The sequence below is a fragment of the Erinaceus europaeus genome, chromosome 16 (assembly GCF_950295315.1).
Source record: "Erinaceus europaeus chromosome 16, mEriEur2.1, whole genome shotgun sequence".
Lineage (NCBI taxonomy): Eukaryota > Metazoa > Chordata > Mammalia > Eulipotyphla > Erinaceidae > Erinaceus > Erinaceus europaeus.
This window is the reverse complement of record NC_080177.1, coordinates 202,081-215,000: the sequence shown is the minus strand read 5'-3', so window position 1 is coordinate 215,000 and position 12,920 is coordinate 202,081. Positions and strand designations below refer to the sequence as shown.

Below are 12,920 nucleotides of genomic sequence, written 5' to 3'. Positions count from 1 at the left end.
CCTCTCCCCCCCCCTCTCTCCCTCCCCCTCCCTCTCTCCCCCTCCCTCTCTCCTCTCCCTCCCTCTCCCCTCCCTCTCCCTCTCTCCCCCTCCCTCTCTCCCTCCCCCTCCCTCCCCCTCCCCCTCTCTCTATCTCTCTCAAAAATAAACGGCGGCGGGGGAGACAGCATAATGGTCATGCAAGCAGACTCTCATGCCTGAGGCTCTAAAGTCTCAGGTTCAGTTCCCGGCACCACCATATGCCAGAGCTGAGCAGGGCTCTGGTGTTTCTCTCTCTGCATCTCTTTTAAAAACAAAACAAAATTTAAATTAGATTAAATTTTAAAAATTAGTAAATATAAATATTAAAAAGAAAAATGGGTGGGGGTAGATAGCATAATGGTTATGTAGAGACTTCCATGCCTAAGGCTCTGAAGTCCCAGGATGCATCCCCAGCACCACCACAGAGCAGTGGGGAAAATAAATAAGTAAATGAGAAAAAAAGGGCCTGGGTGGTGGCGCACCTGGCTGAGTGCAGGGCACGGCGCACAAGGTGCGGGGTTTGAGCCCCCGGTCCCCACCTGCAGGGGGACAGCTTTGTGCCGGTGCAGCAGGGCTGCAGGCGTCTCCCGGTCTCCCGTCAGCCACTGCCCTCTCGATTTCTGGCTGTTTCTATCCAATCAGTAAGTAAGATCATTGAAAAATATATATTTTCTTTTTCTAAAAATATTTATTCCTTTGTTGCCCTTGTTTGTTTACATTTCTTTCTTTTTTTTTAAATTTTATTTATTTTTCCCTTTTGTTGCCCTTGTTGTCTTTTTACATTTATTTCTTTTCCCTTTGGTTGCCCTTTTTAAAATTTTTTTTTATTGTTGTTGCAGTTATTATTGTTGTTGTTGATGTCGTTGTTGTTGGACAGGACAGAGAGACATGGAGAGAGGAGGGGCAGGCAGAGAGGGGGAGAGACAGACAGACACCTGCAGACCCGCCGCACCGCCCGTGAAGCGACGCCCCTGCAGGCGGGGAGCCGGGGCTCGAACCGGGGTCCTCCCGCCGCTCCCTGCGCTCTGCCCGCCGCGCCGCGCCCGGCTCTCAAAAGAAACAGACTGAAAAGCAAAGAGCGAAGAGCGAGCGAGCGAGCGAGCGGCGCCAGGAGGCGGCCGGGCCGGGTCGGCTTCTCCGGTGCGGCTGCGCTGGGTCCGCGGCCCGGCGCCCGCCCGCGCGACACCGCGACACCGCGACACCGCGACACCGCGACACCGCGACACGAGACCTGGGCCGCCGCCGCCGCCGCAGTCCGGCCGCCCGCGGCCGCGCTCAGCCCCTCGGCGCCAGGCTCTCGGGCACCGAGCTGCGGTCGGCGAGGCCCCGGGCAAACCCTCCTGCAGACCCCGCGGGCGCCTCCCGGCTCTGACCTGGCACGCGGCGACCCGCCTCCTCCGCCGCTCCGTCCCCGTCGCTACCGGGGAGCCGGACACCACCCGAGCCGCCCCTGCGGCTCCAGACGGACTGAGACCCGGTCACAGAGCCCACGACTGCCGCCTCTCCGATCAAAGGAGGGCTCGGAACCTGACGTCAGGCTCCACCTGACGCCGTGGGCTGGCTGCGGAAGAGCGGCAGACGCTAGAAGAAGAAGAAGAAGAAGAAGAAGAAGAAGTGTCCGCACCTGGGAGCGTCCGCCGCCTCCGGTCCACCCTCGCCGCGGGCGGGAGGCGGGAGGCGGGGCGCCCGGACTCCACTTCCCGTGAGGCCCCGCGCGCCCGGACTCCACTTCCCGTGAGGCCCCGCGCGCCCGGACTCCACTTCCCGTGAGGCCCCGCGTGCCCGGACTCCACTTCCCGTGAGGCCCCGCGCGCCCGGACTCCACTTCCCGTGAGGCCCCGCGTGCCCGGACTCCACTTCCCGTGAGGCCCCGCGCGGGCCGCCGGAGGATGGCGGCTCCTAGAGGTGAAGGCGGGGGTCGGGGCTCTGGGTCCCGCAAGGCGGCTCCCTGCGCAGGGGCCTCTGGGTGCGGGGCGCGACCCCGGGAGGGAGAGTCCAGCCGCTGGGTCCCCGGGGTCGCGCCCCGCCCCGCCGCGGTCGTTATTTCCTGCCTGGGCCCCGCTCGCTCTGACTCGGGCCGGAGGCTCCGTGTGCCGGCCGCCTGCTGTCCGTCCCCGTGCGGCAGCCACTCTGCCCCGGGCGCAGCCCCGCTTTTTCACGGCGCAGTCGTACTCCGCGGTGTGTCCCCGGCGGTGGCCGAGGCTGCGGTCCGCGGCCAATAGTGCGGCTGAGGGCCGGGCCGGGCCGGGCATCCGTCGGTCGGTGCGCGGGCGTCCAAGGACAGACGGCGCTGCCCCCGGCCCTGCCCGCAGCCCGCCCCCTGCAGCCCCTGCCCGCCCCCTGCTGCCCCTGCCCGCCCCCTGCCCGCCCCTACCCGCCCCCTGCTGCCCCTGCCCGCCCCCTACCCGCCCCCTGCTGCCCCTACCCGCCCCCTGCCCGCACCCTGCTGCCCATGCCCGCCCCCTGCCCGCCCCCGGCGGCCCCCTGCAGCCCCTGCCCGCCCCCTGCTGCCCCTGCCCGCCCCCTGCAGCCCCCTGCCCGCACCCTGCCGCCCCCGCCCGCACCCTGCTGCCCCTGCCCGCACCCTGCAGCCCCCTGCCCGCACCCTGCTGCCCCCTGCAGCCCCTACCCGCACCCTGCCTGCCCCTGCCCGCCCCCTGCAGCCCCTGCCCGCACCCTGCCGCCCCCGCCCGCCCCCTGCCCGCACCCTGCTGCCCCCTGCAGCCCCTGCCCGCACCCTGCAGCCCCTACCCGCCCCCCTTCCGCCCCCTGCCCGCACCCTGCAGCCCCCGCCCGGTTTCCCCGCACCCCGAGCCCGCTGAGCGCCCCGCCCGCCCGCAGTGTTCCCGCTGGCCTGCGCGCTGCAGCAGTACGCCTGGGGGAAGAAGGGCTCCGGCAGCGAGGTGGCCCAGCTCCTGGCCAGCAGTGACCCGCTGTTCGTGATAGAGGAGGACAAGCCGTACGCGGAGGTGAGAGGTGCCTACTGCCGCGTTTGTTTTGCATTTATTTACTTTTCCTTCTGCTGCCCTTGTTTTATTGTTGTAGTTATTATTATTGTTGTTATTGATGTCTTCGTCATTGGACAGGACAGAGAGACATGGAGAGAGGAGGGGAAGACAGACAGAGACGGGGAGAGAAAGACAGACACCTGCAGGCCTGCTTCACCGCCTGTGAAGCGACTCCCCTGCAGTGGGGAGCCGGGGCTCGAACCGGGATCCTCACGCCGGTCCTTGTGCTTTGCGCCACGTGCGCTTAACCCGCTGCGCCCCCGCCCGGCTCCTGCAGAATAACGTCTACTAGCTTATTAATATTTGCTGCCGTCCTCCTGCCACGGGGCAGAGGCAGAGCAGAGGGAGGGACGGGCATCCCAGGGCCCAGGACGGGGACGCTCGCCTGAGGTCGCTCGCACTGAGAGACGGGGTCGTCACTGTCTCCCTTGTCGGCTCCCTTCTCAGCTGTGGATGGGGACACACCCCCGGGGAGACGCCCGCATCCTGGACAGCCGCCTCCCGCAGAAGACGCTGGGCCAGTGGATCGCCGAGAACCAGGACAGCCTGGGCCCCAAAGTCAAGGAGGCCTTCCAGGGCCGGCTGCCCTTCCTCTTCAAGGTGCTGTCGGTGGACACGGCACTGTCCATCCAGGCGCACCCTGACAAGGTCAGGCCAGTGGCCCCCGGGACACCCTAGTGCTGTGCTGCTTGCCCCCCAGGTGCAGCCCAGGCCGGGCGGTCACCCCCCCCCAGGTGCAGCCCACACCCGGGCCGTGCCGGTCACCCCCCCCAGGTGCAGCCCAGGCCGGGCCGTGCCGGTCACCCCCCCCAGGTGCAGCCCAGGCCGGGCGGTCACCCCCCCCAGGTGCAGCCCACACCCGGGCCGTGCCGGTCACCCCCACCAGGTGCAGCCCACACCCGGGCCGTGCCGGTCACCCCCACCAGGTGCAGCCCACACCCGGGCCGTGCCGGTCACCCCCACCAGGTGCAGCCCACACCCGGGCCGTGCCGGTCACCCCCCCCAGGTGCAGCCCAGGCCGGGCCGTGCCGGTCACCCCCACCAGGTGCAGCCCAGGCCGTGCCGGTCACTCCCACCAGGTGCAGCCCACACCCGGGCCGTCCAGTCACTCTCCCTCTCTTCTAATGGGCAGGTGACACATGGGACACTGTGGGGCTGCTTTTCCCTCAGCTGCCACCTGCCCCCTGCTGCCTTTTTTTTTCTTTTTTAGCTGAATACAGACAGAAATTGAGAGGGGAGGGGAAGACAGGGAGAGAGACAGAGAGACACCTGCAGCCCTGCTTCACCACTTGCAAAGCTCTCCCCCTGCAGGTGGGGGACCAGGTGCGCCACCGCCCCCTTGTGTCTGAGACGGCCCACCCCCTGGGGCACGGTGTGGGGTTCAGCAGGCTGGCACTCAGCCCAAGTACAGTCTTTGTGCCTGAGCCGAGTCCAGGCAGCAGGCAGAGCTGGGCTGGGCACCCGGCAGGGACCTAGAGCCCCGGGCCTTGGCCTCCCTGCTTACCCCAGCCTCTCGGGCACAGCGAGCGAGGTTCAGGAGCAGTCTGTCCACAGCAGTCTGGGGGCACCGGGGCGCAGGGAGGGCTTGTGGCTGCAGCGTGCCTTGTGCCCGTAGCCAGGGGTTCGCCCCACACCGCCCGGCCTAGCCCCTAGTGCCCCATCTGCCTTGACCGACATGGAGCCCCTGCGGGGTCCAGGGGGCGACGCTGACCTGGCTGGCCGCCCACAGGCGCTGGCAGAGAAGCTGCACCGCCAGGCCCCGCAGCACTACCCCGACGCCAACCACAAGCCGGAGATGGCCATCGCCCTGACCCCCTTCCAGGGCCTGTGTGGATTCCGGCCAGTGGAGGAGATCCTGACCTTTCTGGCCAGTGAGTTGAGGACGTCTGGGCAGCTGGGTGGGTGTCGCGGCAGAGGGGCGGGGGCACCTAGGCAGACCGGACACCAGCGTGGATCTGCTGGCCTTCCTCAGAGGTGCCTGAGTTCCTCTTCCTGATCGGAGACGATGCGGCCGCCCAGCTGCGGCAGAGCCTGGGCCAGGGTCCCAGAGTGGTGGGTGCCGCCCTGCAGAGCTGCTTCTCCCGGCTGATGAGGAGCGAGAAGGCGGCGGTGGCTCGGCAGCTCAGCCTGCTGGTGGGGCGCCTCTCCCAACAAGGTGGGTGCCAGGTGCCACGCCAAGGCCCCGGGACCCTGCCCAAGCCTGGGACCCCTCCTCCGCACGTCCCCCTTCCTCGAGGAGGCTCAGTGCCCCTCCTCCCGGCCACCTGTCTGTCACCAGGGCCAGAGCCTGCTGGCGGGAGGGTGGGAATGCAGCCTGCGGGGCTGGTGGCAGGGTGGGCTGTGCTTGCAGGGGCGGCTGGCAGCCTGGAGGACGCCTGCGGGGAGCTTCTGCTGCAGCTGCACCGACAGTACCCGGGGGACGTGGGCTGCTTTGCCATCTACTTCCTGAACCCACTCACCCTGCAGCCGGGCGAGGCCATGTTCCTGGAGGCTAACGTGCCCCACGCCTATCTGAGGGGAGGTGAGGCTGGACCAGCCGGGCTCCCTAGTACTTCCTGACGCCACCCAGGCCGTCCCGGGACCTGAGGGTCTGCAGAGTCCCACCCGGGCTCCGGGAGGGAGGGCTGACTTCCGGGTCCTGGTTTTTGGGGCCCTCCGGGTCGGGGTGCGGGGTGGGGGTCCTGCGCGGCACCTGGCTCATCACGCCCCTCCCCAGACTGCGTGGAGTGCATGGCCTGCTCGGACAACACGGTGCGTGCAGGCCTGACCCCCAAGTTTCTGGACGTGCCTACGCTGTGTGCCATGCTCAGCTACACCCCGGGGCCCGGCCGCGACCGGCTCTTCGCCCCCACCCAGAGCGCTCAGGACCCCTGCCTCGCCCTGTTCGACCCCCCAGTGCCCGACTTCACTGTGATGAAGGTGGAGGTGAGCAGGGCGTGTGGGCACCCCCCCCCCCCCCCGCAGCTGTGTCCAGGTGCTGAGCTGCCCTCCCTGCCAGGTGCCCGGCTCTGTGGAGGAGTACCAGCTGCTGGCACTGGACTCGGCCAGCATCCTCCTGGTGGTTCAGGGGATGGCGACGGCCAGCACGCCCTCAGCCCCTGAGGTCATCCCCCTGCGCAAGGGCTCGGTCCTATTCATCTCGGCCCGCGAGAGTGTGTCCCTGCGGCTGGCGGCCGAGGGGCTGCTGCTGTTCCGTGCCTGCTGCCTGCTGTAGGTGCCTGCTTCGGGGACTGCGGGCAGGGCTGCCCCGGACGCCGGCGTGGACGCTGCACTGGCTTCCTCTGTCAGCTCTGGGCTGTGAGATCACGGCCACCAGTGGGGTTTTGGGCTCCCCAGTAAAGGCCGAGTGTCATGGAGGCTGTGGCTGGAGCCTGGTGGCTTAGGGGTCCACTGTCCATTCTGCTGGGGCTCCTGCCGGAGGATCTGGGCTGGCGGAGGGGGGCCTTCTGAAAGTAAGGCTTGGGGAGGGGCTGGGCTCAGACGCTTGCTCCCCTGCAAGTCCTGTCCAGGGGTGTCCGGCAGGAGACGCACAGGCAGGCCGCCGGGCTCAGGACGGGGCAGGACCGCCAGGCTTTCAGCAGTAACAGACGTCGGCACGCGTGTTTATTAGGGACGGGCCTGAGAGCCACAACGCCCACACCACCGGGGCCACCCACAGAAAGGGCCCAGGGCCAGCACCCACTGAGGCAGCGGCCCTCTTCCCGCATGCCACACCCCTGGGTGCAGTCCGCGGCTCTGTCACGGGCCCACCTCCCTGAGGGGCTGGGCGGCTCTGTCCCGACCCGACCCGGAGGCCCTGGCCTTGGGGCCACCGCGCTTCCTCCGGGGGTCACCGTGTGCCCCACCTGCTCTGCCCTGACACACGAGGCCTTGCCCCCGTCCCCTCAGCAGCGGTCACTCTCTGGGCAGCAGTCCAGCCCTGAGCCCCCGTGGAGGGCTGCACCCCGTCCACTCCCAGGTGTCCTCACCTTGTGGCCCGGGCGGGGTGCTGGCCAGGGCCCAAGCTGCCCTGAGTCACGGCCCACGGCCGCCAAGCCGCCACTTCCTCGGAAGAGCCCAGTGGGAGAGCTCGGGAGGCGGGGCGCTCGGTCCCAGCACCTGGGTGAGGGCACCTCGGGGGTCGCTGCCCTCGCCACCCCCAGGCAGGTGGGGGACCGCGAGTGCCCAGGGCCGGAGCGCCTACTGCAGGCTGCAGGAGGCCGCGTCCCCCGGGCAGCACAGGCAGCAGGAGCAGGGCGAGGCGGCGGGCTTGGGCGGGATGAGGTCCAGGGCCTCATCGTCCGGGGTCTCGTCCAGGTGGTAGCCGTCCTGCAGCAGCTGCCGGCTCACGTCCTGGGTCACCTGCTGAGGGCGCGGGGGCGGAGCCTCAGCCGGGGCCACGCCCACCGCCCCAGCATGCCCTGCGGGCTGGGGTGCACCTGCCCCGGGGCGGGACTTGCCTCTGCGGAGGAGTATCCCGAGGAGTACCGGGACTCCGGCTCGCCGTCACTAGGAGGGAGGAGACGGCACCGTCAGGGGCGCGCGGCGCCCAAAGGCAAGGCGGTGCCCCCAGGAAGGTGGCGGAGGGGACACGCACCTGTCCGAGTCCAGGGACACCAGGCTCTCGGCGGGGCTCTGGCTGAGGGCGGCGTAGCCCTTGTTGAACTTGACTGGCCTGAGAGGAGAGCAAGTCCTGTGCTCTCCGCACGCTCCCCCTGCACGTCCTGTGCTCTCCGCACGCTCCCCCTGCACGTCCTGTGCTCTCCGCACGCTCCCCCTGCACGTCCTGTGCTCTCCGCACGCTCCCCCTGCACGTCCTGTGCTCTCCGCACGCTCCCCCTGCACGTCCTGTGCTCTCCGCACGCTCCCCCTGCACGTCCTGTGCTCTCCGCACGCTCCCCCTGCACGTCCTGTGCTCTCCGCACGCTCCCCCTGCAGGTCCTGTGCTCTCCGCACGCTCCCCCTGCACGTCCTGTGCTCTCCGCACGCTCCCCCTGCACGTCCTGTGCTCTCCGCACGCTCCCCCTGCACGTCCTGTGCTCTCTGCACGCTCCCCCTGCAGGTCCTGTGCTCTCTGCACACTACCCTGCACGTCCTGTGCTCTCCGCACGCTCCCCCTGCAGGTCCTGTGCTCTCCGCACACTACCCTGCACGTCCTGTGCTCTCCGCACGCTCCCCCTGCAAGTGCTGTGCTCCCTGAACGCTCCCCCTCTGCAAGTCCTGTGCTCACCGCACTCTTCCCCTGCAAGTCCTGTGCTCACCATACGCTCCCCTGCAAGTCCTGTGCTCCCTGCACGCTCCCCCTCTGCAAGTCCTGTGCTCACTGCACGCTTCCCCTGCAAGTCCTGTGCTCACTGCACGCTCCCCCTCTGCAAGTCCTGTGCTCACTGCACGCTTCCCCTCAAGTCCTGTGCTCATTGCACGCTCCCCCTGCAAGTCCTGTGCTCCCTGCACGCTCCCCCTCTGCAAGTCCTGTGCTCTCTGCACGCTCCCCCTCTGCACGTCCTGTGCTCTCTGCACGCTCCCCCTCTGCACGTCCTGTGCTCTCTGCACGCTCCCCCTGCAGGTCCTGTGCTCTCTGCACGCTCCCCCTGCAGGCCCTGTGCTCTCTGCACGCTCCCCCTGCACGTCCTGTGCTCTCTGCACGCTTCCCCTGCAGGTCCTGTGCTCACTGCACGCTCCCCCTGCAAGTCCTGTGCTCTCTGCACGCTCCCCTGCAAGTCCTGTGCTCTCTGCACGCTCCCCCTCTGCACGTCCTGTGCTCTCTGCACGCTCCCCCTGCACGTCCTGTGCTCTCCGCACGCTCTCCCTGCAGGTCCTGTGCTCTCCGCACGCTCCCCCTGCACGTCCTGTGCTCTCTGCACGCTCCCCCTGCAGGTCCTGTGCTCTCTGCACGCTCCCCCTGCAGGTCCTGTGCTCTCTGCACACTACCCTGCACGTCCTGTGCTCTCCGCACGCTCCCCCTGCAGGTCCTGTGCTCTCCGCACACTACCCTGCACGTCCTGTGCTCTCCGCACGCTCCCCCTGCAGGTCCTGTGCTCTCTGCACGCTCCCCCTGCAAGTGCTGTGCTCCCTGAACGCTCCCCCTCTGCAAGTCCTGTGCTCACCGCACTCTTCCCCTGCAAGTCCTGTGCTCACCATACGCTCCCCTGCAAGTCCTGTGCTCCCTGCACGCTCCCCCTCTGCAAGTCCTGTGCTCACTGCACGCTTCCCCTGCAAGTCCTGTGCTCACTGCACGCTCCCCCTCTGCAAGTCCTGTGCTCACTGCACGCTTCCCCTCAAGTCCTGTGCTCATTGCACGCTCCCCCTGCAAGTCCTGTGCTCCCTGCACGCTCCCCCTCTGCAAGTCCTGTGCTCTCTGCACGCTCCCCCTCTGCACGTCCTGTGCTCTCTGCACGCTCCCCCTGCAGGTCCTGTGCTCTCTGCACGCTCCCCCTGCAGGCCCTGTGCTCTCTGCACGCTCCCCCTGCACGTCCTGTGCTCTCTGCACGCTTCCCCTGCAGGTCCTGTGCTCACTGCACGCTCCCCCTGCAAGTCCTGTGCTCTCTGCACGCTCCCCTGCAAGTCCTGTGCTCTCTGCACGCTCCCCCTGCAAGTGCTGTGCTCCCTGCACGCTCCCCCTCTGCAAGTCCTGTGCTCACTGCACACTTCCCCTGCAAGTCCTGTGCTCACTGCACGCTTCCCCTCAAGTCCTGTGCTCACCATACGCTCCCCCTGCAAGTCCTGTGCTCCCTGCACGCTCCCCCTCTGCAAGTCCTGTGCTCACTGCACGCTCCCCCTCTGCAAGTCCTGTGCTCCCTGCACGCTCCCCCTCTGCAAGTCCTGTGCTCACTGCAGGAGCCTCTTGCAAGCTCCCCAGTCCCAGAGTGCAGTCCCAGCCCTTCCCTCCCATGGGTGCAGCGAGGACCCGGCTTCAGGAGGTGGCTCAGCTGAGACCTTTTCACGGGGGCGTCGGGGCGGCCCAACTGGGGTCCCAGCAGCCCCTTCCTGCGCAGCACGGCCCTGGCCAGGTCCCGGGGCTTATCTGCAAGGAGAGGGGCATCAGTAGGACACCCAGACCCTACCGGACAACCCTGAACAACCCTGAGCAGCCCGGGTTCCCCTGACACCCCTGAGCCCAGCCCCCTGACATCCTGAGCCCAGCCCCCCCCCCCGACACCCCCCGAGCCCAGCCCCCCGACACCCCGAGCCCAGCCCCCCGACACCCCGGGCCCAGCCCCCCCCCCGACACCCCCCCGAGCCCAGCCCCCCGACACCCCGAGCCCAGCCCCCCGACACCCCGAGCCCAGCCCCCCGACACCCCGAGCCCAGCCCCCCGACACCCCGAGCCCAGCCCCCCCCCCGACACCCCCCGAGCCCAGCCCCCCGACACCCCGAGCCCAGCCCCCCCCCCCGACACCCCCCGAGCCCAGACCCCCGACACCCCGAGCCCAGACCCCCCGACAACCCGAGCCCAGACCCCCCGACACCCCCCGAGCCCAGACCCCCGACACCCCGAGCCCAGACCCCCCGACACCCCGAGCCCAGACCCCCGACACCCCGAGCCCAGCCCCCAGAGCCCAGCCCCCCGACACCCCCCGAACCCAGTCCCCACTCACGCAGCGAGGTGGGCACGGAGGGCGCGCGCGCCAACAGGTAGGGTCCCCGCCTCTCCAGGGCGGTCGGGGGTCGTGGGCCCGGCCGGGGGACACTCCCCAAGCGCTGCGAGGCCCCCGCAGGCTCCATGCCGCTCCCCGCCGCCGATGCCCACCGCGCATGCGCGCCCCTCCGCTCCCGGGGCCGACGGGCGGGGCCGGAGACGGGGCGGGGCCACAGGCAAGAGCCCAGGCCCCATTGGACACGAACTGCGCCTGACCTCTGACCCCCACCCTCTCGAGGGGACCCCAGGCCCACGCACCCACACCCGACAGACCCCTAGCTGACTGCCAGGTGGCAGCCGTGGCTCACGGCTGGTGACGCCCCCAGCCAGGGGCTTGAGCCCATCCCTGCACGTGGCGGCCTGTGCGCTCAGCGCGCCTGCATCACCGCGGGTCAGCTGCCACGGGCCGTGCGCTCAGTGTCGCCTGCATCACCGCGGGTCAGCGGCCACGGGCCGTGCGCTCAGTGTCGCCTGCATCACCGCGGGTCAGCTGCCACGGGCCGTGCGCTCAGTGTCGCCTGCATCACCGCGGGTCAGCTGCCACGGGCCGTGCGCTCAGTGTCGCCTGCATCACCGCGGGTCAGCTGCCACGGGCCGTGCGCTCAGTGTCGCCTGCATCACCGCGGGTCAGCTGCCACGGGCCGTGCGCTCAGTGTCGCCTGCATCACCGCGGGTCAGCTGCCACGGGCCGTGCGCTCAGTGTCGCCTGCATCACCGCGGGACAGCTGCCACGGGCCGTGCGCTCAGTGTCGCCTGCATCACCGCGGGTCAGCTGCCACGGGCCGTGCGCTCAGTGTCGCCTGCATCACCGCGGGTCAGCTGCCACGGGCCGTGCGCTCAGTGTCGCCTGCATCACCGCGGGTCAGCTGCCACGGGCCGTGCGCTCAGTGTCGCCTGCATCACCGCGGGTCAGCTGCCACGGGCCGTGCGCTCAGTGTCGCCTGCATCACCGCGGGTCAGCTGCCACGGGCCGTGCGCTCAGTGTCGCCTGCATCACCGCGGGTCAGCTGCCACGGGCCGTGCGCTCAGTGTCGCCTGCATCACCGCGGGTCAGCGGCCACGGGCCGTGCGCTCAGCGCGCCTGCATCACCGCGGGTCAGCTGCCACGGGCCGTGCGCTCAGTGTCGCCTGCATCACCGCGGGACAGCTGCCACCGACTGTGCGCTCAGTGTCGCCTGCATCACCGCGGGTCAGCTGCCACGGCCTGTGAGCTCAGTGTCGCCTGCATCACCGCGGGACAGCTGCCACGGCCTGTGAGCTCAGTGTCGCCTGCATCACCGCGGGTCAGCGGCCACGGGCCGTGCGCTCAGCGCGCCTGCATCACCGCGGGTCAGCTGCCACAGCCTGTGCGCTCAGCGCGCCTGCATCACCGCGGGTCAGCTGCCATGGCCGTGCGCTCAGCGCGCCTGCATCACCGCGGGTCAGCTGCCACCGGCTGTGCGCTCAGCGCGCCTGCATCACCGCGGGTCAGCTGCCACGGCCTGTGAGCTCAGCGCGCCTGCATCACCGCGGGTCAGCTGCCACGGCCTGTGCGCTCAGCGCGCCTGCATCACCGCGGGTCAGCTGCCACGGCCTGTGAGCTCAGCGCGCCTGCATCACCGCGGGTCAGCTGCCACGGGCTGTGCGCTCAGCGCGCCTGCATCACCGCGGGTCAGCTGCCACGGGCTGTGCGCTCAGTGTCGCCTGCATCACCGCGGGTCAGCTGCCACGGCCTGTGAGCTCAGCGCGCCTGCATCACCGCGGGTCAGCTGCCACGGCCTGTGTGCTCAGCGCGCCTGCATCACTGCGGGTCAGCTGCCATGGCCTGCAGGCATGGCTCGAGCTGTCCAGGACAGTCATGACCGCCTGGGCCCCTGAATGAAATGCTCCTCCATTCTGTCCTCTTGGATTTTCTTTTTTTGCTGGGGCCGGGTGCCTGCATAAACCCACTTCTTCCGGCGGCCACTCCTTCCATTTCTTATTTCCTTTTTGTTGCCCTTGTTTTACTGTTATTGATGCCGTCGTTGTTGGATAGGACAGAGAGAAATGGAGAGAGGAGGGGAAAGACAGAGGGAGAAAGGCAGACTCCCCTGCAGGTGGGGAGCTGGGGACTCAAACTGGGATCCTTATGCCGGTCCTTGTGCTTTGCACGAGGTTGAGAGGGAAGGGGAGACACACCTGCAGCCATCAAGCTTCCCCAGCAGGTGGGGACCAGCACTGCGAACAGGGTTCTTGTGCCTGGTGTTGGGTACTCCAAGGGGTGCACCACTGCCCAGCCCCCATCTCCCCCTTTT

General features: G+C 68.7%; 2 protein-coding genes across 4 annotated transcripts; one reads left to right on the top strand and one right to left on the bottom strand.

Moving 5' to 3' along the window:
• The first annotated feature begins 1,836 nt into the window (after nucleotides 1–1,836).
• Nucleotides 1,837–6,386, top strand: MPI (mannose phosphate isomerase). Of its 2 annotated transcripts, none has more exons than XM_060174253.1 (8): nucleotides 1,837–1,926; nucleotides 2,863–2,990; nucleotides 3,477–3,677; nucleotides 4,759–4,900; nucleotides 5,002–5,184; nucleotides 5,380–5,550; nucleotides 5,746–5,954; nucleotides 6,028–6,386. In XM_060174253.1, the coding sequence occupies exons 1-8, from the start codon at nucleotides 1,911–1,913 to the stop codon at nucleotides 6,241–6,243; spliced, it is 1,266 nt and encodes a 421-aa protein (XP_060030236.1). In that variant the 5' UTR covers nucleotides 1,837–1,910; the 3' UTR covers nucleotides 6,244–6,386. The 2 variants fall into 2 exon arrangements, with proteins under 2 accessions (XP_060030236.1, XP_060030234.1); XM_060174251.1 differs by having other exon boundaries at nucleotides 5,362–5,550.
• A 215-nt stretch (nucleotides 6,387–6,601) lies between these two features.
• Nucleotides 6,602–10,748, bottom strand: FAM219B (family with sequence similarity 219 member B). Of its 2 annotated transcripts, none has more exons than XM_060174265.1 (5): nucleotides 10,607–10,748; nucleotides 9,945–10,032; nucleotides 7,606–7,683; nucleotides 7,469–7,517; nucleotides 6,602–7,373 (listed from the first exon to the last, which is right to left on the bottom strand). In XM_060174265.1, exons 1-5 carry the CDS (start codon nucleotides 10,731–10,733, stop codon nucleotides 7,209–7,211), a joined length of 507 nt encoding a protein of 168 aa, XP_060030248.1. In that variant the 5' UTR covers nucleotides 10,734–10,748; the 3' UTR covers nucleotides 6,602–7,208. The 2 variants fall into 2 exon arrangements, with proteins under 2 accessions (XP_060030248.1, XP_060030249.1); XM_060174266.1 differs by having other exon boundaries at nucleotides 6,602–7,370.
• Nucleotides 10,749–12,920: the final 2,172 nt, after the last annotated feature.

What these genes read in the sequence shown, in the direction of transcription:
- FAM219B (XM_060174265.1), bottom strand. Translation starts at nt 10,733, where the DNA reads ATGGAGCCTGCGGGGGCCTCGCAGCGCTTGGGGAGTGTCCCCCGGCCG. An exon ending in CTCCGTGCCCACCTCGCTGC is followed by an intron (nt 10,033 to 10,606) that starts GTGAGTGGGGAC and finishes CTCTCCTTGCAG; the next exon opens with ATAAGCCCCGGGACCTGGCC. An exon ending in CCCGACGCCCCCGTGAAAAG is followed by an intron (nt 7,684 to 9,944) that starts GTCTCAGCTGAG and finishes CTCTCCTCTCAG; the next exon opens with GCCAGTCAAGTTCAACAAGG.
- MPI (XM_060174251.1), top strand. An exon ending in GATCCTGACCTTTCTGGCCA is followed by an intron (nt 4,901 to 5,001) that starts GTGAGTTGAGGA and finishes GGCCTTCCTCAG; the next exon opens with AGGTGCCTGAGTTCCTCTTC. An exon ending in TCACTGTGATGAAGGTGGAG is followed by an intron (nt 5,955 to 6,027) that starts GTGAGCAGGGCG and finishes CCTCCCTGCCAG; the next exon opens with GTGCCCGGCTCTGTGGAGGA.